General features: G+C 44.0%; 1 protein-coding gene across 9 annotated transcripts in view; it reads right to left on the reverse strand.

Moving 5' to 3' along the window:
- Positions 1-27096, reverse strand: part of LOC123833467 (phosphodiesterase 4D interacting protein) — a 202492-nt gene that overhangs the window by 105506 nt on the left and 69890 nt on the right. For 7 of the 9 annotated variants that reach the window (XM_045861699.1, XM_045861704.1, XM_045861697.1 and 4 more), the window contains exon 4: positions 20951-21061. The exons of 1 other annotated variant lie outside the window; for it this stretch is intronic. In XM_045861699.1, the coding sequence (XP_045717655.1) occupies positions 20951-21061 (111 nt within the window). Of the gene's footprint in view, positions 1-20950; positions 21276-27096 lie in introns of those variants that run through there. One more of the 9 variants, XM_045861700.1, reaches the window with a different exon arrangement.

A 27096-nucleotide genomic window follows, 5' to 3' on the forward strand; every position in this document is an offset into this window, starting at 1 on the left:
CACTGCACCTCAGGAAACAAGTCAAAGAGGAACAGACCACCCATAAAAGGGTCTTTATTTGGGACAAAAACAGACGGGGCCAAATCCCACTCTGAATCAATTCTATAAACTAAAGGCATTCAAAAAGAAATAGTTCAGTAGGAAGAAGAGTCTCAAAATCTTGCCAGCAGCCTCGCATATCATTCCTGATTATTCACCCAAAGTGAAAAGTAACACTTAGTAGTTGGTTTTATTTTTAAATCTTTTCTATTTAGAGTTGTATATCTTCTCAGAAAAGTATACTTCATAAATATTTTTGTACGCAGAATGAATTTCTTTTCCAAGCCTCTCTGACACCAGCGAGGCTAAGCCACGGCTCTACAAATCAGGGTAAAGCACAGAGTATTTTCACAAGGATTCTACTGTCCTGACCAGGGGCAGGGGGCTGGCCCTGCACAGTCCCTAAAAACACATTTTAGTTGCTTCCAAGCACGTTCTTGTGCAAATTTAACTTCTTTCCATTCACTCAGTTTTAAAACAAAAAATTGAACCAAGTGGGTTTAAGTATTTGACAGATACTTAAGTATCTGTCATCAACTAACTGTATGAGTCTCAATGCTTTTTTTAAAAAGATTTTATTTATTTATTTATTTATTTATTTATTTTTAGAGAGGGAAGGGAGGGAGAAGGAGAGAGAGCGAAACATCAATGTGCAGTTGCTGGGGGCCATGGCCTGCAACCCAGGCATGTGCCCTGACTGGGAATCGAACCTGCGATGCTTTGGTACGCAGTCTGCGCCCAATCCACTGAGCTACGCCAGCCATGGCGCTTTTTGTTTCAATATAGTCAATTAAATCAAACCAGAACCTCTCCCTCTTGCCCATAAGAATGATACCACCCTCACTGCTCATCTTCCAGGTAGATGTGAGACACTTAAGCCAGAAGGTATTCAAATGGAAAAAAAAAATTAAGTATTATTAAAGAGAAAACCACAGATCCAAAATGGCATCACTTGTGCTACCTAGATTTAATACCTGACCTAACTGCCATTTCAAACACTCCCAGAAACATAATCTTAGTCAACCAGTCTGGAATTTTCTGCTCAACACCAATGAGGTCATCTGTCACATGGGCCCTCTCCATCCCCCATATAAAAAAGAGGCAGTCTGCCCGGTAAGAACCCTCTCTGTCCCCTCTCTGACCCCCAAAAGAAGATGTCAGTGCTCTAAAATAGTCCTTTCCTTTTGCTGTTAGCTCCCTTTCCCCACCCCTCTTCCTGTAAAAACCTGCCACTTTGTAAAACCCCTGGGACCATCCTTTGAGCTGCTAGACGGGATGCCGCCCAATTCATGAACTGCTTAATAAAACCAATGGGGTCTTCAGATTTCCTCAGTTGAACTGCGTTGTTTAACAGTCCTTAGACCATACGGTCAAGACTTTAGTCAGAGGTGTAACTCCTGCCTTTCTACAGGTTCCAGGTTCACTGTCTTCTACTACTGCAGTTAAGCCCCAAATTAGACACAGAGGGTGTCCCAACATGTGACAAGTGTCCTTCAAGCCAGGGAAAAGACAGCAGGGCAGTGTCCACAGCCTCTGTAACCAGAAGGCTCCTCAAGGCCAGGGCACTTTCCTGCCAGAACCTGCTTTAATGTCCAGCTGTCAAAGAGATGGAAAAACACCAAGTGGAAATTTTCAGCTTATACTCCTACAATACATAATACAAGGATACACATCCAAATGGCAAAGCTCCTCTGTTTGGGTCACTCCTTCAGGCCCAACCCCTGTCAGTCCTCAGTGGGGGCCTGAACACAACACCATTCTCTTCCCAGCCTGAGCAGACAAACACAGACAGTCACATCCAAGTCAACACTGAGGCCAAGAACTTCTAAGGAGGTCAGGTGTGTGGACAGACGATACAGAGAGAGAGGGAGAGAGAGAGAGGACTCATCAGGTAGAAGACAGAGTGACTTGTGAGATGGTAGCATTTGTTTACCTCTTTTTTGATCAAATATACATGAAATACCCACTTGAGATGTGCAGAGTACCCTAGTAGGTACTAGATAGGGCAAGGCAGACATACTCGCAGTCCTCAGGGAATTCACAGCCTATGGGGTGAATTCAACAGGTGATTACAGTGGAGTGTGGTGAACAGAAGGGGTCCAGAGTCAGAGAGTGTATGGAAACGCACACAGGTGGCGGCGGCAAATGGCAGCAGACACACAAATCAATACAGGTCTGTCCTGTAATTCCAGCTTTAGCCTCTCAGACCCTTCCTCTCAGCTCCCTAGTTCTAGTCTTTCAGGGGGCGAGAGATGTAAATCTGAGACTGCAGCACTGCCGGGGGAAAAGAAAGAATCTGGTACTTTGGGCAACATATGGCACAATGCAAAGAACGTAGACTTTAGAACTAAAATACTAGCTCTCCCACATTCTTATCAGGTTGAATCACAGGAAAGTGCAGATATAACACTTTTTCACAGTTTCACTTAGTTCACATAGTTCCCTGTATTTAACCTCTGTATCTAGAGGTAAATCACTTAACCTCAGGTTCAGTTCCTTCAGGTGCTAATAACTACCTTTCAGGAATATTGTGAAAATTAAATGAGAAGATATAGTGAAAGTATCTGACATAGAGTAGGTGTTCAATAAATGTTAGTTTCCCCAAAGGTAGGAAGATGCATGAGTCGTGAGAAGGAGAGAGAGCTATTTCCGGTCAACACTAAACTTAGGAACCCAAGAAGAGACAGATTGAAATGAGATGACCTCGGATGTCGATGGTGCGGAGGCAGCATGTGTGGGGGCGGGAGGTATATTGGAAATCTCTGTACCTTCAGCTCAGTTTTGCTGTGAACCTGAACTGCTCTAAAAATCAAGTGTATTACAAAATATGGAGAAAACATGAGGTGTCTTGGGCTTGTCTTAGTTAGATGCTGAGCTCAGAGGTCCCCTACACACACCGCCTTGGCGTGCACGCTGTTCCCCAGGTCAAACTGTTCTCGGTGTGTCTCCAGCTACTCACTCCCTAGGGTCATCCTGTTAAAATCTTGGTTGAGTCCCAGAAGCCTCTGTTGATCTGGCGCAAGTGAGCTGGCAAGCGAGAAATCATACACATAAATACCAATGATCTCAGCACTTCTCTCCCCCTCCCAGAACATTCCTCAGCTGGACGAATCTCGCTCACTTGGCTGGAGCCTCTGGGTCCACAAATAGGCCTGGCTGGGCTTAATTTAGCAAAGTGCAGGCCTCCTGTGAAAGCTGGGGTGAGGCTGGAGCCCCTGAAATCCCCAGGGCACCTCGTGTGGGGACAGGAGCCCAAGCCCACTCAAGGGGCTAAAAGGATGCTCAGCATGACTTGTTTCCCTCAGCTATTCGGGAAGTGGAGCCCGGGGAACGGCCCTGTGCTTTGCTGGCTTCTCTCTGAATAGCAGGCATGGGGGGGTGGGGGCGGGGGGATGAAGTAGAACTTTGCTATGGAGTTATAATGTATAAAAACTACATTAATTTTTCTACAGATAAACTGGTGCACAGGAAACCCAAATCCTACTAATATCTTTACATTATCCATGTCATCTGATATGATCCACATCAGATGGATCCTCAGCTCCCTTGCTCTGATTTTTCAAAAAGGATAAAGCCACTGATCGGCGTCCTGCACAATCCAGGGCAGTTTTTCTCACGTTGACGCTCACACCCCACACTGGAGCCGGAGTCACTCCTCCCTGGAAAGCCTAGCTGTGACCCACAGCCAGGGCCTGTGATCAGGCAATTCGTCTGAGGTTGTACTTGTGTTTGGGACCAGGGGCAGCACTTACACTGTAGGGTCCACAGCCCTGCCACCCGGGATGGCAGCCACGAGCCCCACGCAGCTATCGAACCCTTGAGAGGTGACCAGTCCAAACTGAGATATACTGTAAGGTCTTCAAAGACTTAGTATGCACTGTGTTAGCAAAGGCTAAACACAACAAAAGAATATAAATTCTCAATTTTTAAATAACCATTTCATGTTGAAGTAATATTTTAAATGTATTATGAACATCAATTTCACATATTTGTTTGTACTTTCCTTTTTCTATGGCCACCAGAAAGTTTTAAATTTCATCTGTGGCTCACAGCAGATTTCTGTTGGACAGCACTGCGCCATAAGATGTCAGGACAAAGGTGGACCAGCTTTAACTACTCTGCACAGAAACATGCTCGGCCCTGCCTTGCACTTAATCCTGTGGCACAGAGGAATTTTTAGGTGTTTCAAGGGATTATGGCATTCCATAACCAACAAAGCAGACATGACTCCAGCTCAGTATAAGTGAAGCAAAACGAGAGGATTGATAATGTGCACGAGGCTGAACAGGAGTCAGATCACAGTACTGCTCATACTGTGTTCAGACACTGAACTCTGGGTGTCAGGAGGACAGGGGCCCCCCTGTATTTTCTCACCACTGTGTCCCCACTGTTGCTTCAACAGTGCTCATACATAAATGATTATGTCTTTATCAAATGAATGAATGTTGCTCAAAATAAAACACAGCCCACTCAAACACCTCTCGCTGTCAAGAATTTCTTCTTCTTACCTGTTTCTCGTCTCAATGTGTTTGCTTTCTGCTTCTGCCCACCCTTCTCCTAGAGAGACTGCGCGGTTCCAGGGAGGGCTGAGGGCTCACCTGGAGTACCCCAGAGCACAGCGGCTGGGCCTCTCCGGTAGAGGAGATGGCATGGGATGAAAAAGTGGTCTCCTCATCCTTTTCCGTACAGAGGAGCCTCACTTGCAACTTCAAGGGTGTTTGCAATCAATCAACACAAACTTTCTGAGTTCCTATTACAGGCTCAACAATGTTCAGGATTATGTTGGAGGTTATAGAGGAAGTTTGAGATGAATCCATCCCCCAAAGTGTTTATAACTAAAAGGAGGGACAAGAAATGTATACACGGAAAGATAGCTGCCAGCCAGGGATAACACTTGCTGAATAATGCACCTGAACTGTAAATGTGGGAAGAGCACAGGATGAAAGGTGATTTCAGGCAGCGTGATGAGGAAAGGCCCACCTGAGCAGGTAGAATCTGAGCTGGACTCTGAAACCTGAGCAAGGTCTGGACAAGCAGAGAAAAAGGATACGGGTATTCCAGGTGTGAACAGGCATATGTCAGCAGGAATTAGCACACATGAGGGAGAGAGACTCACTTTAGGGACATGTTTGGAAATACACAGTGGGAGAATAAAGCTTGCTTTCTACCTCACTGGGAATACAGAAACAGCTGGGAGAAAACTCCGACCACTCTGTTTGTCCATCCGCCGGCACCTGAGCTCACATCTTCCGTCTCTCCACTTGTGCCTATAGACCAACTATCCGTGCTCCCATCTAAAGCCAGACATTCCACTTATGTGTTAGGTCTCATTCTCCCTACCTCTCAAAAGTGACATCCAGCAAGTCTCCCCCACGCTCCTCCACCAATCTTCCACTTTCTACTGGAAAATTCTATTGGTATACAAACATGCTATTATTATTCATCTACCTTTAAAAAAATCTCCATAAATCCTTTACTACTTACTGTCAAATTTCTTTGCTCTCCTTTGCAACAAAACTCCTCAACATAATCTGTCAACTCATTAACTCCAATTCTTCTCTCATTTTGTGTCACACCTGCTGCAATCAGGCCTCGCCTCCACCAGTCCAGCAAAACTACTCTGATCAAGATCACTAGTGACACTCGTATTGTTCGATCTAAAGGTCAATTCTTAGTCATCATATTACTTGGGCTGTCAGCAGCATATACTTTGTTTATTTGGTTTCCATGACTCCAGACTCTTACTAGTTTTCTTTATCAGTTGCAGCTTTTCTATCTCCTTTGCTGATTCTTCCTCCTTTCCCCACATGATTAATGTTGAGTGACCCAGATTTAGGTCTTTGTCCTTTTCTCTTCCCCTTTGGTAGTTCTAACTCCCTGGTGATCTTGGAGCATTCTCATGGCTTTAAATACCATTTACAGGCTGATAACTCCCAAATTTATGTCTCCAGCCCAACCCACTACCCAGAACTTCAGACTTATATGTTCAACTGTTTAGTTGATATTGCCACTAGAAATGTCCGACCAATATCTCAAGCACAAATTGCCCAAAACTGAAATCCCACTCTACCCTCGAATATGCTATACCTACAGCCTTCCCAGTTTTAACTACGGCAACTCCATCCTCCCAGTTGCTTAGGTTCTGACCCTGGAGTCTGCCTTGATTCCTTTCTTTCTCTTGCATTCTGCATCCGTCCATCCGCAAGTCCTGCTGGTGCTTCCTTCCCCACTTCGCCCCACATCGATTGCTCTTACCTCAGTCCGATCACCATCACCTCCCATGTGGATTACTGCAGTAGCTTCCTATTAGCCCTTCTGGCTTCAGCCCTTGCCCTTCTAGGGCCTATTCTCAATACTGTAATCACAGTGCTCTTTAAAAAAATTTCTTAATTTTTCAATTACAACTTACACAAAATATTGTTCTGCATTAATTTCATATGTACAGCACAGCGGTTAGACAATCATGTACTTTACAGAGTGGTCCCCAGATATTTTAAGTACCCACCTGGCCCCATGCATCGTTATTTGATATTACTGCCTGTACTCCCTATGCTATAATTTACATCCCTGTGGCTATTCTGTAACCACCAATTTGTACTTTTTAATCCCTTCACCTTTTTCACCCAGTCCCCCAACTCCCCTCCCCTCTGCCAACTGACAGTTCATAGTGATCTTTTCAAAAGTCAGATAGGACTGTCTTTTGTTGGGTTATCACTTTGTTCAAAACCTTTCAATGGCTTCCCTTGTCAATATGAGTGAAAGCCAAAGTCTCTAAAATTATCCATAAGGGCCTATCTGATCTGTACCAGCTCCATTACCTCTAGCACCTCCTTGCACCTTCCTGCTGCTTCAGACTCCACGGCTTTCCTGGAATGTTCATCTCCTACTTATCTGTTAGGCTAACTTACTCATTTCCTTTACGGTATTGCTTTAAAAACACAGCCACTTTGGAAAATAGTTTGGCAGTATCTTATAAGCTGAAATATATGCTTATTATTTGACCTAAAAATCACTACTGGGTATTTATCCACAAAAAATAAAACAAAGACTTGTACATGAGCAGTTTTATTCATAATGCCATAGTCATAATGCCAAGCACTGGACACAACCTGTAAGTTCATCAGCAGGTGCATGGATAAACTGCATTTTATTCATATAGTGGGATACTACTCAGCAATAAAAAGGAATGAACTATAGACAGAACATAAATGAACCTCAAAATCATTATGCTAAGTAAAAGAAACCAGACACTAGAATCTTTATTATATGATTCCATTTATATGACATTCTAGAATAAATAAAAGTAAGCCATAGGCAGAAAGTAGATCAATGGATTTCCTAGGAAGAAACCTTCCTCTATTAGTTAACCTCATGGTTATTTACTTCCCTTTCCATCCCATCTCCACAAAAACAAGTGGGATGACTGCGTGGTGGGCAGATTCTAACGTGACTCCCACAATATCTGCCTCCTGGAGTTCATGCCTTTGATAATTCCCTCCCCCTGAGTATGGGCAGCATGTCATTTGCTTCTACCCAATACATGTAACACAGGTAGGAAATGTCACTCGTGTGACTATCTTAAGTTTTAAGACTGTCTTGCTAGCAGACGTGCTCTAGAGCCTCTCCTTGCTGACTTGATATAAGTTGCCTTGTGGGCTTCCCACAGGCAAGGAACAGCAGGTGGCTTCGAGGATCTGTGGGCAGCCTCTAGCCAAGATCCAGCAAGAAGTTGGGACCCTTAGTCCTATCCCCGCAAGGAAATAAATTTTGTCAACAACCCAAGTGAGCTCAGAGCAGCTTCTTCCCCAGTCATGTCCCCAGATGAGAACTCAGCCTGGCCAACACCTTCACTGGAGCCCAGTGACACCCTAAGCTGGGAATTGAGATAAGCTGGGCCTGGAATGCTGGCCCACATAAACTGTGAAACAATAAACATGCATGTGTGTTTTTAAAATCACTTCCTAAATGTGGCCTTCCCTGACCACTCTTTAATACTACAACCTGCCCTCCATTCTTACACTTTCTGACCCCCTCCACCCTGCTCTATGTTTTTTTTTATTCCCAAGAGGACTTACACTTTCCAATATTCTACATATTTATTGTTCATTGTCTTCTCAAGGTAGAATATAAATTCCATGAGGCTAGCAATGCTTATCTGTTTCGTTTAGTGATATCTACTCCAAACAAACACTTCCAACAGCACCTGAAACATAGTAGGTGCTCAAAAGTATTTTTAAATGAATGAGTCCTAATGCTTATGTTTAAACCAGAGTCAATTTATTCTCATTCTCATCAGAGACAGGGTATAGCTAGTCACCATGTGCTACATACTGAGACTCCAAGTTTCTAAAAGCTACTATTAGGTCACCTCTGAGTTTGTCCTTCCCCAAATTAAAAATCCCAATTCCACTGCCCTTTTCTCATAAACCCTATTTTCTAATTTTTATTTTGGTTTGAGTAGTCCCCAATTTCCTCTGTATTTCTGGAGTTCGACACCAGACTCAGGGCAGTGTATGGGGACAAGGATAGCTAGGGTTTGTAATACATGCCACACGGCGATCTGCGCTCATGTCACAAGTAAAAATGAGGTCAATGCCACCTTCTACTGAAGACACATCAGTGAGATAATGCCACCCCTTCCTGTCACTATGAAAATAGGTATCAGTTCACTAGAGCTCTTTCCTTTCTCTGCAGTCGGGCCTTGACACAATGCAGAGTTAGTTACTAAAAAAACATCATTTGCATTTGAAAGAGGGACTTTTAATTCTAAAGAATGAGCCAGGGCCTTGATTATTAACTACAGAATCAGGCCACGTAGCTGCTGGGATACCAGGTACACTCCCTGAGGCTACTGACGGCAAACCTGGCCCCGTGGAAAATGAGGACAAGACTCCGACTTCATAGGGCTGTTCTGTGGCCGAGATTAAATGTGTATAAAATACAAAGCACAGAGCCTGGCCAGCAGTAACACTGAATGGATTTCCTTCTCCAGAGGATTTAAATGAGAAGCATTTAGCATTTACGTGTGAAACTGGGGAAAAGGAGAGAAGATGAGGGTCAAAGAAGGCCAGGAAGAGCCTACAAGTGGGGAAAACACTGGCACCAGAAGGTTGGTCAAGACCTGTTTTCCTCCGGACCATTTACTTTCCTCCACGCTCCACCGACTCTGAGGCACTGGGGATGTACCCCAACACCCCCTGAAGAAGAAGGGCAACAGGAGAGAGGAGAGGAGAGAGAGGAATTCAGAAGCTAGCAGCTAGGGCCATTTGAGGTGGCGATAGGCTGAGGTGGAGCTCCAGTCCTAATTGACATCACCATCATCTACCTATAGCAATTTGGGCAAGTCCACTGTGTGGCTCCTCTACAACCAAGCTTTCCACAGGTGAGGGCCCCCCGGTGCTCTCAGTGCCAGCTTTCAGAGGCCGGCAGGGACCAGTCACCACTACTCTCACTCTGAGTCCTCCGAGGCTGCAAAAGGTTTGGCAGCAAGCTGGGCCGCTCCCCAGTCCCACAGCCTAGACAGGATCGGAGAGAGAGATACTTCGAATAGAGTGTGCCCCATCTGTAAAGGTCTGCTCATCTGAGCCCCAGAGGTCCCCTACCTCCATCTGATGGTTGTGCCAGGAAGACCCTGGGGTTCAGCTCTGGACTCAGGAGTTCCTGACCTTGGAGCAGAGTGATGACACCTCGTGTCACCAACTGACTTGTGCAGGTTTATGTTTGGTCCTGAGCATAGACTCAGTTTGACTAGACAGAATCTGGGTGGGGGGGTCGAACAGCGCATCTGAGAGGGGCAGCTACTGTGGCCCTCAGAGGAAGCCTGGGAACCTACCAAGGACAAGTGACCTGGAAGGACTTGCTTACTTCTGGCCCTCAGCCAGGGCCAAGACTCCCCTTTTGCAGCTCCAGGTCATGGCCTTCCTGCCGGCAGCCTCCCTGCACTTACCCAGGGGCCTCAGAGCAGGCTTCTTCCTCAAGCCTCCGTGTGGGCTTCCTGAGGCCCTGAGTACTTAGACTTAAAGAGGTGGCTTCCTGACCTTCATGACAGCAGGCCTTGGGTGAGGTTGGGGGATGAAAAGTTGGCACTACAAGGCAGCCAGTGCCTTTTATTTACTCCCGACCTCTTCAAGCCAAGTTGCTAAATAACAGGGATGGTAACTACCCAGTGTGGCCCAAAGTCTGTTCCAAAGTTGCCTGGCAAAAGGCCACCTGGACTATTACTCAGCTCTGCACGGAACAGCATGTACCAAGTCTTTCAGTGTGTGGGCAGTCTAGCTGCCATTCAACATGGCAGGATGGACTCCTTACCAGTTTGCACCCGCCTCCACTCGGTACCTTCAACGTGTATAACAGTGCCTCATTTTGCTGTGAAGTTTGTGAATTTGAACTTGCTTAGAGGAGATGGCAAAGGCCAGGACAGGAAGCAGAAGTTCAAAAAAATGTTCCCAGTGGCTTTGGAAACACAGATGAAACTCCTAGGGAAGGCATATATAAGCTGAGGAACTAAACAACTAAATGCTTTCTTTTGACAGCAGGCACAGGGTACAGAATCATTTATCTATAATTACTCTGGCTCCTGCTGTGAATACGCTATTTTAGACCCAGCTGTATGGAGGAAAAGAAAGTCTAAATTTTTAGCAAGCATATAAATCCCCTAAAACTTTGCTGAAGACCAAGGAAGTCACCGCAAGTGCTGGGGTTCTAGTCCCGACCTGACCATTAATTAGCCATATGATCAGAGGCAAGTTACTTTACTGTTCAGACTTCAATTTCCTTATCTTTGAAATAAATGGCTTATTCATTAGGGGAAGCTGAAGGGATGGTATATAAGAACTCTCTATTATTTTTGCAACTTTCTATTAAGTCTAAAATTATTTTAAAATAAAAGGCTTTCTTAAAACGTGAAAGGATTATATAATCTTCATGATCCTCTTTAGCTCTAAACTGTAATTCTAAGTTCTTATTTAAAGTAAATCTCTTTCCAGCTATGCAAATATGTATCGAAGCAGATTTTTGCCCACTCCTCCTACCACACAGAAGATGCTGATTAGCCCCAGCACAAACCTATTTTCTGCTTTTAGCTTATCCCCAGCAAAAACTGAATTCTCTAAAAACACATTAAAAACACTCCATCCCTCTCCACTTTGTTCCTGCAAAGGACTCAATTCATCAGGCAGGGAAAAGCTGTTTCTGACAGTCCCTGCTTACAGAATCTCAGCTTTCCCCTAGCAACTGGGCTAATTATAACCCCAGCTACCTGGTAACAGCACTAGATTTTCCTGACACTGGCTGGCGGTGTTAAAGCCACCTCAGCTCTGCTGGCACCTCCTGTACTGAGGAGGCATCAGAGGAGCTGACAGACTGGGAGAAGGGAGGCGGGCAACCACCTAAGCCAGGGTGCGTATCCAGAGAGGCTGTTCAGAATCACAGAACACACTCCCCCAGGTCAGCGTGCCCCACCAGCGTGGCACAGAGCGGAGACCTACGAAACTGACACACGACTTCCCTCTAGGCCTGCATTTCTGGTAAAATCTCTCTGTCCACCCTATCACCCACCAACTATCTCTGTACACAGCTCAATTTCTGCTTTTCGCCACACTCTCTCACTTGTGTTTTATTAATCTTTGAACCCCCAACTTCTAGCATCATACTTGGAATATAGCAGGTACCCAATTAATGTTTATTGATGAATGAATGGATAAATCCAAAGCTCTCCATGATCTGACCCCTGCTTACCTTTCCAGGCTCATCTTACCACCACCAGCAGCCTCACCACATGTCCCAGCCCGACTGAATGCCAGCGCTGCGCCAGGCACACGGCGCTTTTCCGTGCCTCTGTATGTGCTTTTTCCTGTCTGAAGTGTTTTTCCCCCATTCCTGGTTGTGTTGATTATGCTTCAAGATTCAATGGAAACTTTACACACTTGGCAGGCCTTTCCTGGTAGATTTTATTGTTCTCCTGAGTGCTACAGACCAGTCTGTACTTACCTCTACGAAGCCCTTATTATACCATTTTTACCTATTTGTTAGTATCTCTCTCGGCCAACACGGAGCACGGCAGCTGGCTCGTGGTAGACAGTCAACAGACGTCTGAAGGAATGCATGCGTGTGTGCACGAGCAACAGATGGCCAAGGTGATAATGCAAACAAGGGAAACATTTGAGACAGGAATTTTAAATGCCTCCAACTATACCATGCTCCTCCTGTCAGTGTGCAAACCGGGAGGTACACAACTAATGAAAAGAAGAGGCTTTGTAAAAGCTCATGGAACAAGATAAATTAGGTAGACATAGGTAAGAAGAGAACTAAAAGTGAATTAGAATTAAATCAGGCTCCAGAATTTAGTTTTAGATTTATTTTCTAGTGATTGCAAATAAAAGGTCCTAAGTATTCAATGGAAAAAAATCTCTTCTCGGCCAACAGGCCATACTTCCCAACAGGCAAGTGTTATGACTTCTAATGAAAAGCTTTTAAAAATGAAAAAAGTTGTATTAAGTAAAAACAGGAAATAAAGTTGTATTAGTCAAGGGTTCCATAGTTTTTATAAAGTAACTATGACAATTATGGGCAAGTTGCTTTACGATTATTTTTAGTGTGGTAATATATATATAACATAAAATTTATCATTTTAACCATTGTTAAATAACTGTTCAGTGGCATTACACACATTCATACAGTTGTGCAACCATCCACCTCCAGAAGTTTCTCTCCAACTGATTATATCCGTTAAATAACTTCCCGTCTGCATACCCCACCCCACACCCCACCACACCACAGCCCTGGCAACAGCCATTCTGATCTTTGTCTCTATGAATTTGACTCCTTGAGGTACCTCACATAATTGGAACTATTCAATATTTGTCTTTTTGTGACTGGTTTATTTCACTCACATCACATTCTCAAAGTTATTCCATTATAAGTGTACACCATGTTTCGTTTATCCATTCCTCGGTCAGTGAACACTTAGGTTGCTTTTACCTTTTGGCTGTTGCAAATAACGCTGCTATGAACATGGGTGTGCAAATACCTGTTCAAGTTCCTGCTTTCAGTTCCTCTGGGTACAAACTGAGAAGTGGAATTAATGGTTGGCGCATGTGATGATTCTATGTTTTCTTTTCTGAGGAATCATCACACCATTTGACGGTGGTTACACCCTTGTACATTCCCAACCAGCTGTGCACAGGGCTTAGTTTTTCTACATCCTGGCTAACACATGTTGTTTTCTTTTTTGTTTGTTTGTTTATTTGTTTTGTCTTCTTTTGATAAGAACCATCCTCATAGGTATGAGATTTAAACTTTTTAAACCAAGAACATAAAGGTGACAACAATTTAATGAATGGAATCTCCCTACTTTCTTCCTACATCCACCCCCAAGAAGAGGACGTGGACACGCCACCTGCACCGGCCTCCGAAAGCGAGAACGAGGAGTCGGCACTGGTGGCTGCACAGACCTGGGCACACACGACTGAGTTCACACCAGGCTTCCAGAGAAAGGCTTAAAATAGTTTGGCCAAAGTAGGTTTTTATCCCAACATTTTATTCATTTATTTTTAAAATTCATTTTAGAAAAAGAAAGGAAGAAAGAGAGGGAGGGAGAGAGAAACATCAATTTGTTGTTGCACTTATTCGTGTATGTGCCCTGGTTGATTCTTATACGTGCCCTGACCGGGGATCAAACTCACAACCTTTGCATATCAGGACAATATTCTAACCAACTGAGCCCCCAGCCATGACCATAGCCAAAGTAATTTTTATTTTTCTCTCTTACTTATATTTCTCTCTTCCCTACTATATACATTTCTTTAAGTTCACGTAAGTAAAATATAGGGGAAAGAAACTTCAGCAGCTAGTTAAACAAGGTATCCAACTGTAAAAATTAGAGAGAGCTAACTCTAACAAATATAAGAATGCCATTCACTGCAACAGTAGCTGCAATAGCACTTTGGAGAATAATCTCAGAAGTGCATACTCTCCAGGTAAGCGGGACACTAATAATCCTTTGCATTTATTTAACATCTAACACATTGAAACACGCATTAGGAGTCCACACAGGGGAGGACGGCAGGCCAGGAATTCATGGCTCTGCTTCAGGAAACTAAGGCTCAAAGAAGTTGTGGACACGGCCAAAGACATCGCTAGGAAAAGGTGGACTCAGAATTCAGGTTTTCTGATAGAGTCCAAAACGTGAGTCCCTACATTTAGATTTCCCTCAGAGAGACTGTCTTTCTGCCCCGGCCTGGTTGCCCGGTGGTTGGAGCACCCTCCGTACACCAAAAGAAGGGTGCGGGCTCGTTTGCCAGGCGGGGCGCACGGGAGGCAACTGATAGCTGGTTCTCTCTCACATCCATGTTCTTCTCTCTCTTTCTCTCTCTCTCTCCCTCCCGCCATTTCTCTCTCTCTAAAATCAATTTAAAAACATACTCAGAAAAAAAAAACACATATCCTTGGGTTAAGATTAAAAATAATTAAAAATGACACTATCGCCCTGGCTAGCGTAGCTCAGTGGATGGAGCACGGGCTGGGAACCAAAGTGTCCCAGGTTCGATTCCCAGCCAGGGTACATTCCTGGGTTGCAGGCCATAACCCCCAGCAACCGCACATTGATGTTTCTCTCTCTCTCTATCTCCCTCCCTTCCCTCTCTAAAAAATAAATAAATAAAATATTAAAAAAAAAGAAAACTTTGTTTAAAAAAAAATGACACTATCTTTCTTTAATTGCCTTCCACTGGTTCAAGTAAAGGTTCCTCAGCCATTTAACCTGACCGAGCACCTTGGCAGTTCACAGACTGCTGCGTGCTTAGCACCGAGCAGTGCCCTGAAGTAACAGTATGCTCATATATACTGTTACTCATTGTACTGCTCAAAGCCTAAAGAAAATCAGGCTACAACTAAAGAAAATCAGTGTGGGCAAAAAATAAATAAATAAATAAATAAAAACAACAAAGAGAGTAGATCTGAAAAGTTTTCGTCACAAGAAAACTGATCTTTGTGAGTATGTGTGGCAGTGTATGTTAACTGGACTTATTTCGTTTACCATTTCACAATACGTACTTTTATTGAATCATTATGTTGCATATCTGAAACTAGTATGTCGATCTATCTCAATTTTAAAAAGAGATAGGTCTTAAAATTTTTAAAAGATTTTGTTTATTCATTTTTAGAGAGAGGGGAAGAAACATTGGTGTGAAAGAGAAATATCGATCAGTTGCCTCTTGCTCACGTCCCCACCAGGACAGAACCCGAAACCCAGGCATGTGCCCTGGACCCGGAGTCGAACGGGCGACCTTTCACTTCGTGGGCCACCACCCAAACAACCAAGCCACACAGGTCAGGGCTTGAAAAATCTTCTTAAAGTTGACTTTAGAACCAGACCAAGTTACATCAGAAAGTACTAAACCAAAATGGTAAGAAATGTTTAATTATAACCAATCAGTCATAATAATTTTTATAAAAGAAAAGGACTCATACCATTAATAAATAAAATATTTTCTTTTACAAAAAGAAATTTAGCAAACCCAGCCTTTGTTATCTATTGTCTTTGAAGAAAGAACTCGTGTTTGAGGGTGACCGTAAAACTGCTACAACAGGGGCACTGCTCACCATGTTCTTTATAAGTGGGAAAACTAGACTGAAGAATTGAAATGAGTAGCATAAATGATCCCAAACCCACTCCTGAAGACAAAGAAACTAATTTAGAACTTAAATAATGGTCCAGATCAAATATGTCCAGTAACTGAACTTATCTGGATAATTTTGTTGTCTCTCAATTTGTCACAATAAGGGCAAATATTTTTTTCAGGACTTACTACATGATAGACATCATACTGATTTCAACTGGTTTATTTAATCCTCCTCCAGACCCTATAAAATACGTGCTGTTAACACAGCCACTTCAGGTCAGAGGGACTATAGTCCTTGTCCGAGTTAGCGCAAGGAGCAAGTAAGTGGTAAACCAGGATTCCATCTCGGGTCTGGCTGGTTCATAACTCCAAGCTGCTAAACCCAATGATAGCTGAATAGTAGAAATGATGAAAATCTCGTAGGCAAGTAGTATCTGTTCACCACAATTTTAAAAACCTAGCTGCATAAATATGCTATGTGTAAACTTCAAAGTTTGCCCAGGAAAAATATCATTTGATTTCCAAGATAAGAAACCACGCCTCCGAGAACTCAGGAGGGTTATGGGCCAAACAATGATGGAACACAACTCTTGCAACTCCTGTCCGAAGCCACCACAACCACTTTAACCTCCTAATGTCGACTGTGTCACTGAACATCGACTCTATCTAGTCCACGAAGACAGCCTGCAGGTTCTCCGGATATTTTCCTTATTGGACCTGGCCCTGTCAGATTTTAAATTTCATTCTAGAATCTTTTTAAAAGCACCTTAATATTAATGCACAGAAGTTTAACAAATAAGTAGTCATCATACGGCAAAACACAGTGGATGGTGTCTGTGTGTGTTGTTCGGGGACTGGGTGTTTACCACACAGCAGTGGATTTCATAAATTCCAGGGCTGAACATATTTCTAGTGGCACACACTCAGCTATAATGAGAAGATGCAGGATGAGATAATTAACAGCGAGGAAATCAACCAAGTTGCCACCCAGAAATTATTTCCCAGAGCAGCTGCAGTCCAGAAATGCGAACAAGCCCTTCTCCACAGGAGAGGGCCATGCTCAGCTGTGGGCCAGTCACAGCAGTTTCTCTCTTTACTTTGCTCCAGAACCAGGACCTACCTGTACTGCAATGGTTTTTCTTTGGTTAAATGTTCCAAATTGTCTTCCCCCAAAACTGAACTTACAATTACTATTTGCTACCAAGAGGGGGCAGTGGTACCTAATCAGGTAGGTATATGCACCCGTTTTTCTATGCTGAAGATAAGTAGAAAATTCTCATTCTGTTTGTTTTTAGTTATTTACAAAAATTGAAGCTTAAAGGATGGTTTAAACACTCAGCAGAAAAGTACCCACTCTCATAGAACCAATTTTTATGTATAATTTAATACACTTTTATTAGTCCATGGTTAGCATGAGTTGATTATTTCTGAATTCTCCCAACAGCTTGAAAAAGAGAAACTCTTTTTTTATTTATTTGCTTTGAGGTTGATACTTCTAGGTTTTTATATACCTCTTTCTTAACACTTCTCTTACAATTAATTAAAATCCTTATGAATTGCATCTATTTTAGTTTCTCCCTTAATCAACTACTTGGAAAAACAAGACCCTCTCTCTCCAGTCCTTTTCTCCTTAAGTTTCCCGTACTTCCCTTCTCTGCTGTCATCATGGTAAAAAGCTCGATTGTTTCTCCTTCGGACAGTAGTTTTTCGCTCCAAAGTACAGATATCTCAACAAAATGTAAAGTGGCAGAAATATGTAAACCAATACAATAATTACTCTTTACAACAGCCTTACATGTTTCACAAACACTGGTTTTATTTAAAAGAACCATGCATACAGCACCCAAATTATTGTAGATTCTAACTCAGTTGGTGTGATTTAATGTTTTTACTCTATTTGAAGAAGTGTCCTTCCAAAACTAAAGAAAAATCAAGATAAGCTTGGTCACAAAACAGGGCTCTAAATCCTCGTTGAGTCACATGGCTTAGCACGTGATGATGCAAGGCATGTCACCCTTGATGTCTCTTCGCCAACACGGCTGTTATTTAATCAACCTGATCTTGTGAAAGGAGCCATGATGTGACTGAGAAGGATGAACATAAGACACCGTTGGGGTCCAGGACAGGCCACCCCAAAATATCCCACAACAGCGTATTGGTTACTTTGAATTAAAGTTGCAGCAGGTACCAGAAGGGCACCTTGACCCTCTCTGTGTCACTGAATGCAGAAAATAAATCTCCCGGGGCGGGGGGGGGGGGGTGTTCTCCCCCTCCTGGAAGACACCCCTTATCACTAGAGTTAAACAACTCAGAACTGAAAAGTCTGTGTAAACAAATCTTGTTGCTGTGTTTCTAATACTCTTTGTTTCAATTCCTCTTTGATGAACACCCAAACCTTGCAGAGATTCCTTTCTAATCAACACTACCTTTCTCTGACCTGTAAATTTCTCACAGATATTGTTTCTTTGTTTAAAAAGTAAGAAAAGATCCCTCATTTGAGAATTTCTTTGAGCCCCATTTTATTTTATTTTTTTAAGATTTTATTTATTTATTTATTTTTAGAGAGCAGGAAAGGGAGGGAAAAGGAGAGGGTGAGAAGCAATGATGTGAGAAACATTGATTGGCTGCCTCACATATGTGCCCCAACCAGCAACCCAGGCATGTGCCCTGGCTGGGAATAGAACCAGCAACCTTTCACTTTGCTGCATGATGCCCAATCAACTGAGCCACACTGGTCAAGGCTGAGCCTCATTTTATGATGTGGGCATCATATTGTGATTCTCTCAAACACACGCATTAAATTGTCTTTTTTTTTTTTTTTCCTGTTGATCTAGTTCTGTGTCAATCAGTCCAGCTGTAAGAACTAAAGAAGCTGGGTGGTGTGGGGAGGTCTCCCCTTTCATAACAACACACTCATGGGAATATTTGAGGGTGAGATTAAAAGAGCTAAACCTCTTCCTCATTTTTAAATATCATAATAACTATTACTACTAGCAGACATAACTAGTACCCCTTTGTATATGTATGAAGCTATGAAGTTTAACAAAGTGGTTGGGTATCTTTTTAGTTAATCTTTATGGATGCTACTTATTCATACTCTCAACAAATAACTTTCAGAGTCTGTTGTGGAGTGCACTGCTCATAATGCCAGTTCTACGGGGGCTGGAACAAGCCCGGAGAGGTTGAATTACTTGTCCAGGTGCCCTGGTTGTCCAGGGCTGTTTGTCCAGGGCTCCTGATGTGTGGTTTTCTAAGTCCTTGTCCTTCCATCAAAATGAAACTGCCCTGGTTTCCATCAATCCCTCATCACTATGTTGTGAGAGAAATTCCAATTATGGAGTTAATGATTAATCACGGCTTTATGTGTTCTGTTTTCCAAATAAGAGCATTTTAACTTAAGGCTTTAGTTTTTCCCAAGTCATTGGCAAATGGGATGAGTAAGTGACAGGTGGAGTGAACAAAGATTTGGTGAGAAGGGAAATACAGGGACACAGTAGTTTGAGATCTCTCAAATCAAGTGGTGCCAGTAGCTGCCTGACTACTCTGTACTTAACACTGAGAAGAGACAGGGCTATGGCTGCTTCCTAAATGGGACTAGTGGCAATACTGGTCTAACAAAATGGTTGTCACCTCTGCACGTGACAATATCCTGTAACCACTCCCTCCTCTCCCCACAGCAGCTCCTACAACCTTTTTTTTTTTTAAGAGAAAGAAACAATGATCAGTTACCTCCTCCTGTACTGGCCCTGACTGAGCACTGAACCCAAAACCTTTTGGTGTATGGGGACCACGCTCCAACCAACTGAGCCACCCGGCCAGGGCAACTCCTATAACCTTCATCCCGCTTCTCCAGGACAATGACTGTGCCTCTGCACACCCCACCCAAGTGTGCACTGGAGACTCTGTCCCCAGCCAGTACAGAGCAGATGGGGAGATGAAATGAGTCACATCATCTAAGAAACTACTTTTCTTTCTGCCTTGCTTTGGGGACAGTTAATGGAAAAATGCTCCTCTCTCTGCAAGGCAACCAAATTCATCCACTATTTCTACCCAGAAGTGAATACTGCACCCCCGCCCCCCCCCCCAGCTCTCTGAGCCACCAACTGTCCATTGGCAATATCCTCCTCCACACCAGCAGCTCCATTAAGGCACATCACTATCTAGCCCACAGAAAAGATGAAAGGTAACTGTAGACCAGTTTCAGGAAAATTCCGATTAAAACACAGAAATCCAGGAAAGAAAGAAAATAGGGCTAAATTCCCCCAGGCTAGCTGTTCACATTAGTTGGTTTACCAAATAATCACTTGGGTTTCACAGACACTAGTCACGCCTCTGCTCCAGATGCTAGCGAGCAGCCTGTGATGCCTCCCAGAGCAGGCACGGACAATGATCATGGTTGTAGTCTCCTGACGGCAACAGCTGGAGATTTAGAATCTATGATAAAGTCAGAGGTGACCAGCTCCAGGTCACTCAGGCCACTTCAGTGCCTGCCTGGACACTGAGAGGGCTGTGGAGACCAATATTGTGGAAACCAGTTAGGACGCTTAATCCTTGTAACCCACAGCCTGAAGTCCTCTTACAAAGGTGCTGTCTCATCTCACCCTCAACCCAGCCAAGTCCCTCCATCTCCCTTCCCCACCCCAATCACTCAGCTGTCAATCAAGACAGCCCTCCCTCAGGGAAGCCACCATTTCCCCTCCCCCCTTTCCTTCATTTTAAGGTTGCCTATTGCTAAGACTGAAAATGCCTGAGATTCTGTCTTAAAGTTTATCTGCATAGCGATCTTCCCAAACAAGCATGAATTTCTCTAGCAACAGAAATGCCCTCAGGCGCTGCCCTTTCCTCCACAGCATCATTCTCCGCCTCCCAGGGGCCAGGGCTAGACGGGGGCCCTTCTCTACGGGTGTGTGGACCTGGCAGCTTCTGCCTCAGAGTCACCCGTGGGGCTCATTTTAAAATGCACATTTCCAAGCACCCCATCCGTTACTAAGTCAGAATCCTTGGAGGTGAGGCTGGAATCTACATCTTAAACCAGCTCCCAAGGCGACTGGATTGTTCTGCAAAGTTCCACACCAGAGTCTGAGAGCCTCTGATTTAATCCAGCTCCCTGTCTTCACAGAGAGAAAGTAGAAAACAGGCACAAAGTAAGTGGCATGGGCTTGTCCAAGGTCACATGGCGTCAAGGTGAGCAGTCCAGGCCTGGAACCCACCTCCCTCGCTCATCCACACAGCTAGGCAGAGCCTGGAATATCCATGCGCTGCCCCAGCCGCGCCCGCGCTCCGGCACTCACCCGCCTGTAGACGTCTTCCCGGCTGGCCTCATACTTCTGCTGCATACGCTCCTCCAGGAAGTAAATGCGCAGCTTGAGGCTGAAGTTCTCCTTCTTCAGGTCATTGAGGTGCTGGGACAGAGTGCGATATCCATTAGACATGGTGGGCAACCCATGGGGAGGAGCTTGCCCAGTCACCCCTTCACCCCAGGAACGTGGTGCGGCTGCACCGCGGCATGAAGCGAGTGGCCGGGGGCTGTGAGGCTACGGCGACATGGCCGGGTGGCTCGTGCTGTCTTGGGGACCTGGGACCGGGCTCACTGCTCTGGGTGCTGGAGCGCAGCGCACTTTCCTTTTTTACCTCCGGGAGATATTTGCGGAATCCCTGACAGAGGAACATGCTGCGTGAACTCAGACACAAGTGGTGTAACCTGACTCCAGGCCGGGACTCCGAGCTGCCACCCTCCCAGAGCCTCCCAGGTCCAAGTGCAGGCAGTTAGCAGCTTCTCGGAAAAGAGAGGGGAGTGACCCCTAGAAGCTTCCAGGAAATGGGGAATGGGAGTAATTCAAGGAGATGGGGGGGGGGAGGTTTCAAACGAAGGGGGTAGGTGGGCGGGGGGCGGGGTTTAAGCCCCGGGTGGCTGGTTTGCATAAAACTCAATCGAATGTGGCCAAAAGCAAGAGATGAAGAACACTTGTACCCCAAACGGTGATCACATGTCAAATATCCCCTTTCTGTCAGGTGCAAATCTTAAAGGGCTACTAGCCAGAGGGGTCCCTAATTTCCTTTGACGATCCCGATGCTCAGCCCTAATCAGTTCCTTCTCAGTTTTTCTGCCCTGACTTTTCGATGCCGGCGGTGCTTAAATCAATAGCCTTTATTACCATGAGCTCCCCTACATACACCAGAGAAAAAAGCGAACCTTCTGGTTCACTGGAATCTTTACAAGTTCTGCTTACCAGTTACGCAAGCTCAGAAAACGCCAGGGTGAAAGGCTCCTCCCCCCAAGGGGTGAGGGAAAGAGGCGGGGGAGGGGAAGGAGGGAGGGAGGCGTCAGCCTGGAGCCCAGAGATTTCGGCGGGTCCCTGGTTCTTAACCCAGGCACCTGCCAAGTGGAGCCAGGCACTCGCCACCAGATCCTGCTCCTAAAGCAATTTAAGATCCTTGAATGACAGCTGCAACGTTAGCAGGAAGTGTTATTTATACCACATCACACAAGACACGGAAAGTGACTGACGGGGAGACACACAGGCCAGACACAGGTTCTTGGTTGCAGTCAATAGTAGGTTGAAAAAAATTAATATTAACATCCACGGTAAAGGAGACTGAGAAGTTTATACTTAATTCAAGTACTCACTTTCTCCCCAGCCCACCTGCTCTTCATTCTTCTAATTCTTTCTTAACTGTTCATAACGATTCCGAGCAACATCTCCTGCGTCCCCACCAGGTAGTGCGCTGGGCATGAGGGATACGAAGGTGAAGACAGTCCCAACCCTCAAAGAACCACATAGGTATAGGTGCCCGTTTTACAACACGCTCCTCCAGGCTTGTGTCAGTCACACTTTTTACATTTCACACTGCAGTCTAGCACGCACGTAAGTGAAGTGGAAGTTTCACAAGTAATGTTACCATTACTACGTGTGATGCAGGCTGATGTTATGGAGTCTCATTTCTCTTCCTGGGGGTGGCCCACTGAGCTGACGTCATGCCACACTGGTGTTTCCACCTCAAGTCTGAAAAGCACTGAAATCTATGGGAACCCAGAAGACAAAGTGATTAATTCTTACTGAGCTGATGACAGGAAGCTGCATTCAGAGTTGCACTTGCCCTTCGCTTTGAAAGACAGAGTTTGAGTGGACAGAGTGGCCTCAGGAGGGCGTAATTAGAACCAAGCAGTCTCTCGAATGGGTCTGAATTATAAGTAGTCAACTCACTTTTTTTTCCTACCATAGACTGTTGACAACTTAAGACAAAATATTCGTCATCAAAAAAATGTAGACATTTAGTTAACATCCCCCCTGCCAAAAAAAGATGTGAGGTTAACATCCAAAAAAAAAATGTAGAAGTTTAAAATTCATTTAGCTATTTTCATTAAGTCAATGCTCAGAACAAATGAATGTCATTTTAGGCTTAGTGTGAGGAAAAGTCTAAATTAAAAATCAAGAAGATCATTTTCTGGTCCCAGCTCAGTTACTAAATAGTCCTATGACCTTAGGACACTTCTCCAGAGGCCTAACTGTCCTCATTTGTAAAATGAAGTGGTTGGAAACCAGGAGAATTTTAAAGTACTTTATTGGTCTAAGCTCCTAGAGGAATAACTTAGTTATTATCACCTCCATTCTGCACAAGAGGAACCAGGGTGCCGGATTTGTGATTAGTGTTTGATAATGTTTTCAGGTCTTTTACTTGGATTCTTTTATCAAGTGAGATAACTTAATAAACACTTTATGAAAAGCAAAACTGCATAATGCAGGGGATTCTTCACCAGCCTGGACAGCTCTTTCTGCACATTAATACCTACTTCCTCCTATGCCCTGTGATCCTTTGTTCTTCTCTCTGGCTCCTTTTCTGGTTTTTGCTGCTCTCTAAAGTAAATGCTTAAATGATGGCTAGTCCTTAGCCTTCCATTTTTCTCTTTATACTTTCTCCCTTTGATATTTTATTCACTTTTAAAAGGACTATCACTTCTGCCTCCTAAACAACCCCCAAATCTCCAACCAAGTCTACATTCCATACACTTTGCTAGATAGTTCAGGTTCAATGTCCCAATCTCACAACCAACCCCATGGCGGAAACATTTCCAACAGTCTTGTTTCAGATCTGCCAGATTCACTCCAGTCATCTGCTCTCTGTATTATAGTTTTTAAAATGTGTTATTGATTATGCTATTATAGTTGCCTCACTTTTTTTTCTCCCCTTAATTCCCCTCTACCCTGTACCCCTCTGCCACCAGCATTCCCCCACCCCCTTAGTTCATGTCCATGGGTCGTACATGTAAGTTCTTTGGCTTCCCCATTTCCTATACTATTCTTAACCTCCCCCTGTCTATTGTGTACCTTCAGTTTTGATGTCTTCAAAACTCAGACCTCACCCTGTCATCTCTCTTACTTAAAACCCTTATCAGGCATCTCATCCCTCAGAATTAAAGGAAAAAAAAACCCATCCCACTCACTCATACACCCTGCCTCACTCTGCAGTCCCTAACTCGAGTCCCACCCTAACAAAGCGGTCCCTGCTACTCCAGCCTGGGAAGATTTCCTCTTCTTTTGAGCCCCTAAGATAAATGTTTGCATTTGGCAAGTGTTCACATGCTGCCTCATGATACTGCTTTTCTGTTGTCTTGAAGGGTCATGCACACCTTTTCCAGACATTTAACTTGGGTATTTGTTTCTCCAACTAGTCTGTAAGCTGTCCAAGGAAGAACTTACAGTACATGTCTTTCTACTTTCATTTCACTCCCACTACAACCAAGAAGGCCTCTCCAGTAACTTTTGTTCCTTTCTACAGCCTATTTAACAACCACCTCAACCAGACCAGAATGTGTTGGGGGCGCATTTTGTGACTGTGTATTCTCATCACATAGTATTAGGAAGGACTCCCTAAATATTTGTTGAATGAACGAATAGGCAAGTTCAATATATTTCATATTCTTGCTAATTACATTTGTTATATGGGCTAGCTTGCTTATACAGGCTAGCGGCACAAATTGCCAATAATGTAGAAAGGTTTGTTCCAATAGTCCCAAAGAAACTACATTTGCTAGAGTAATTACTGTAGAAAAATGATGCTTTGTTCACTTAAATTTCTAGGTTTATACACCCATCTTGACCTTTGTCCTGAACCCCAGTCTATATCTAACTTCCTAGTAGAGATTTCCACTTGAATACAGACATCTCGTACTTGTGATGTCTAAAACTGAACTCCTGATCTTGCTCAGAGCGTCTGTTCCTTCCTCACTGGACTGCACTTCAATCTGTAACGACTCAACACTTGCAGTTGCTTGGGTTAAAAACTTTGAGCGTATTCCTGTCTCCTTTTTCTCATACATATCATCTCATCTGTCTGTAATTCTTATTATTTCTAGTTTCAATGTATCTATTGTATTTACAAACTCCAACTATTTCACCACTAGCACCACTACCTGTACCACTCTGGGCCAAGATACTATGATCTCTCTCCTAAATTATCTGAATCACCCTCTCATGGGTGTCCCTTCTCCCATCCTCGCTCCCCTATAATCTGTTTTTAGCTCAGCAGTCACAGTGATATGTTTAAAATAAGTCAGATTACTCCTCTGCTGGAAACTCCCATTGGCGTCCCATCTCATTTAGAGTGAAATGCTGAATCGTTTCATTAGCCCATGAGGCCCAAGGCCCTCATCTCTCCTCACTTTGTCTTTTACTTGTTTCCTCCCTCTCTCCCCCTACACATTCTGTGCTAGTCGTGCTGTTTCTCTTTGGTGTTTCTCCAACACAGTGAACAGCCTCTCTCCTCAGAGCCTTTGAGCTCGTTAATCCTCTGTGTGGTATGCTCTTTCTTTAGATATTTAAAACCATAACTCACTGTAAGCCTCACTTCAGCACTCCATATCTCCATTGTTTTTTTTTTTCTTCCATAGCACAGTCATCGTCTAAAATATATTTACCTGCCCTGGCTGGTGAGTGGCTCAGTGGACTGAGCAGCAGCCTATGACCCAAAAGGTCGCCAGTTCGTTGCCAGTCAGGGCACATGCCTGAGTTGTGGGCCAGGCCCCCAGTTGGGGGCATGAGAGAGGCAACTGATGGATGTTATCTCTGACACACCATACATCAGTGTTTCTCTCCCTCCCTTTCTCCCTCCCTTCCCTCTCTCTAAAAATAAATAAATAAAATCTTTAAAAAATAAAAATAAATTTTAAATACCTTTCTATTTTGTTTCTTGTCTATCTCTTCACACTAGCATGTAAACTCCAGGATTTTTGCCTGGTTTGTTCACTGCTGTATCACCAGCACCTAGAGTGGTACCTGGTACATCGTAGGTGCTCAGTAAGTATTTGTTGGGTAAAAGAATGGTGAATCATTAAGCTACTGACTTTGACCTCACCAGATTTCATCCTGAAAGAACTCAATCTGTATACTAAATTATAGCGATGTTTTAGGATGAAGAGCACATCCGAAGGCCTTCTTCTTTATAAAAAGGTTGTAAGTAAAATAGTTATTCTAACAGACTAATTTTAATACCCAATGCAGAAACTGAACTTTGTACAAGATTATGAAAAAGTGGGGTATAACATATGACAAATTACAACTGAAGGGAAGTATGAACTGCACATATAGTAAAAACTATAGAAATTAGGAAGGAGAGCTGTCAGAAGGTTCCACAGAGGACTGGCCTCTCAGCTCTCCTTAAAGGATGAATCGAGTTTGGCTAGGCTGGGTGGGAAAATGCAAGCCGATCTAGGTGGGTGGGACTGTAGCAGAGGTGCAGAGAGCCAACTGGGCTGAAAGAACGCGTACTGTCCTGTAGCAGAGGAACAGAGAGGATGGGAAGGGAAGAACCATTTTCGGGAGATCTGGAAGATCAGGGTTCCAGAGCCTGAGTTGTTCTTCTAGGCACATCCTGGCTCTCAATTTGGACAAAGGGCGAAGACAAAGACAGTGCGGCGGGGTGGGGGGGGCGGGGCAGGAACTGCTTACTAGGATGAACGTTTGGTTCGTGGTTGTTCGTGGTTGTTTTTTGTAGCTTTAATAAACAAAAATTGCACATACCTGGGATGCACACTAGACCTAGTAAATCAGGGCCTCTCGTGGGCAGGGCCCAGGCCTATGTGTCTTTGTAAACTCTTAACTACTTAGGAAATAAACACTGCGGGTTCTTGAGCAAGGTTTAGTGCTTCTGTCTTTGTTCTTCCTTTTTCACAGTGCATCGAAAATCCTTACTGTTCCCTCAAAATATTTTTTCAAACAGTAATGACTCTCCTCTACTCTTTCCTTAATTTCTTCTTCCCACTGCTTCTTCTTCATTTTTTTTTATTTTTTGAGAGAGAGAGAAAAAAACACTGATTTGTGTTCCACTTATTTATGCATTCATTGGCTGGTCCTTGTATGTGCCCTGACCTGGGATCCAACCCCCAACCTTGGTGTATTGGGAAGATGCTCCAACCAACGGACCTACTCAGCCAGGATCC

This window comes from Phyllostomus hastatus, unplaced genomic scaffold (assembly GCF_019186645.2).
Source record: "Phyllostomus hastatus isolate PE091 unplaced genomic scaffold, TTU_PhHast_1.1 phas_scaffold_216, whole genome shotgun sequence".
Lineage (NCBI taxonomy): Eukaryota > Metazoa > Chordata > Mammalia > Chiroptera > Phyllostomidae > Phyllostomus > Phyllostomus hastatus.